This window comes from Sinocyclocheilus grahami, unplaced genomic scaffold (assembly GCF_001515645.1).
Source record: "Sinocyclocheilus grahami isolate Dianchi unplaced genomic scaffold, SAMN03320097.WGS_v1.1 scaffold577.1, whole genome shotgun sequence".
In the NCBI taxonomy this organism is placed as follows: Eukaryota; Metazoa; Chordata; class Actinopteri; order Cypriniformes; family Cyprinidae; genus Sinocyclocheilus; species Sinocyclocheilus grahami.
Window position 1 is genome coordinate 46,836 of NW_015505756.1, and position 1,339 is coordinate 48,174.

General features: G+C 39.8%; 1 protein-coding gene across 1 annotated transcript in view; it reads left to right on the forward strand.

Annotated features, from left to right (window-relative positions):
• The window catches only part of LOC107556722 (R3H domain-containing protein 2), a 33,490-nt gene continuing 32,151 nt past the window's right edge, over positions 1-1,339 (forward strand). The window contains exons 1-3 of the mRNA XM_016239910.1: positions 1-57; positions 157-347; positions 853-894. Coding sequence (XP_016095396.1) covers positions 186-347; positions 853-894 — 204 coding nt within the window. The 5' untranslated portion in view covers positions 1-57; positions 157-185. The remainder of the gene's footprint in view (positions 58-156; positions 348-852; positions 895-1,339) is intronic.

Genomic DNA, 1,339 nt, shown 5'->3' on the forward strand with positions numbered 1-1,339 from the left:
ACACACACATACACGCAGAAGAACACACACCATCACACTACAGCCCAGGTGTGTCAGGTAAAGACTGACTGAACTGTGTTTGATAACAAATACTGATGACCTAAAGATCTATTATTGCATCTCATCCTCCTCACACGCTCGTGTTTGTGCGTTCAGGGTTTGTGACGTGTGCGCTTTGAGGGATCATGTCTGTGGTCTTCACACCCGATGGGATGTTGGAGGGCGACGGCTCTCTGTCCACCGATGCTTCCGCGGGCATCCGTGGCCAAATCAGCCCGACGGCACTCGCAAAAGACGCCAACTCCGACAGCACAGAACCAGACGACAACCTCTCCCAGGATGCACAGGTGAGAGACAGAAACACTAGGAAGGAGACTTCAGACTTTCCTTACGGTCTTCCTCAAACCTGCATTTATTTACACAGACACAGCTACATTAGCATTACAATGCTTACAGACCCCAAAAATTGGAATAGTAGTGTACATAAAGTTAGATTTCAGCATTAATGAGAGTAAAATAGGTTAAAAGTTTTATGCCTTGACATGCGAAACTCAATCTGAAACTGTTTGATCTGCCACAAAACAGGATTTAAGTGAACTGGAAAAAAGGCTAAAAGCTGATGAAATGGTGACCAGTCACAGCACCAGAAATATATATTATATTTTATATATTTTCCCTGATACACATGTAAATCTTGATGTTGAATAGAATGCATTTTCTCCATGTTATTTGTCAGCTACTTTCTGTGAAGTATCTGTCATTTTCCCGCTGAGGTTTTGTTTGGTGCTGAAGTTCATCATTAATGAATGATTTTAAACGGTCACTAATAAATATTTTGGTCTTTCCCCGCAGCGGCGCTGTCAGAATCACGGCCACACTAGGAAACGAGCCAAGGTAAAGCGTGCAGCGACACACAGCACGTGTAGTTCAGTCCTAAACATGAGTTTAACCGCGACTCAACCGACCCATAACAACTGGATTTTTGGGTCTTATTGCCTGAAATCTTGTTTATGTATTACTTTCAATGCAAAAATCATAATTAACATCTCAATTGTATGCAATTAAAATAAATAAATAAATAACACGGATATTAAAAAATTTATTAAATAAAACAGGTGCTCAATGCATTAATTAGAGGACTTCGGTTAAAGGGTTCATGACAAGTCTCGAAGTCTTCAAAGTCTCAAAAAAAAAGCATTTTGAAGCTGTATGTTAAATTTTCCATGTGTAGCGTTTCATTTATGGTTTGTTAACATAATTCAAATATTGGAAGGTGTATTTAGGATACATTTCTAGATGCATATGAAACCAGACCAGTCCTTTAAATGAATGCGGAGAC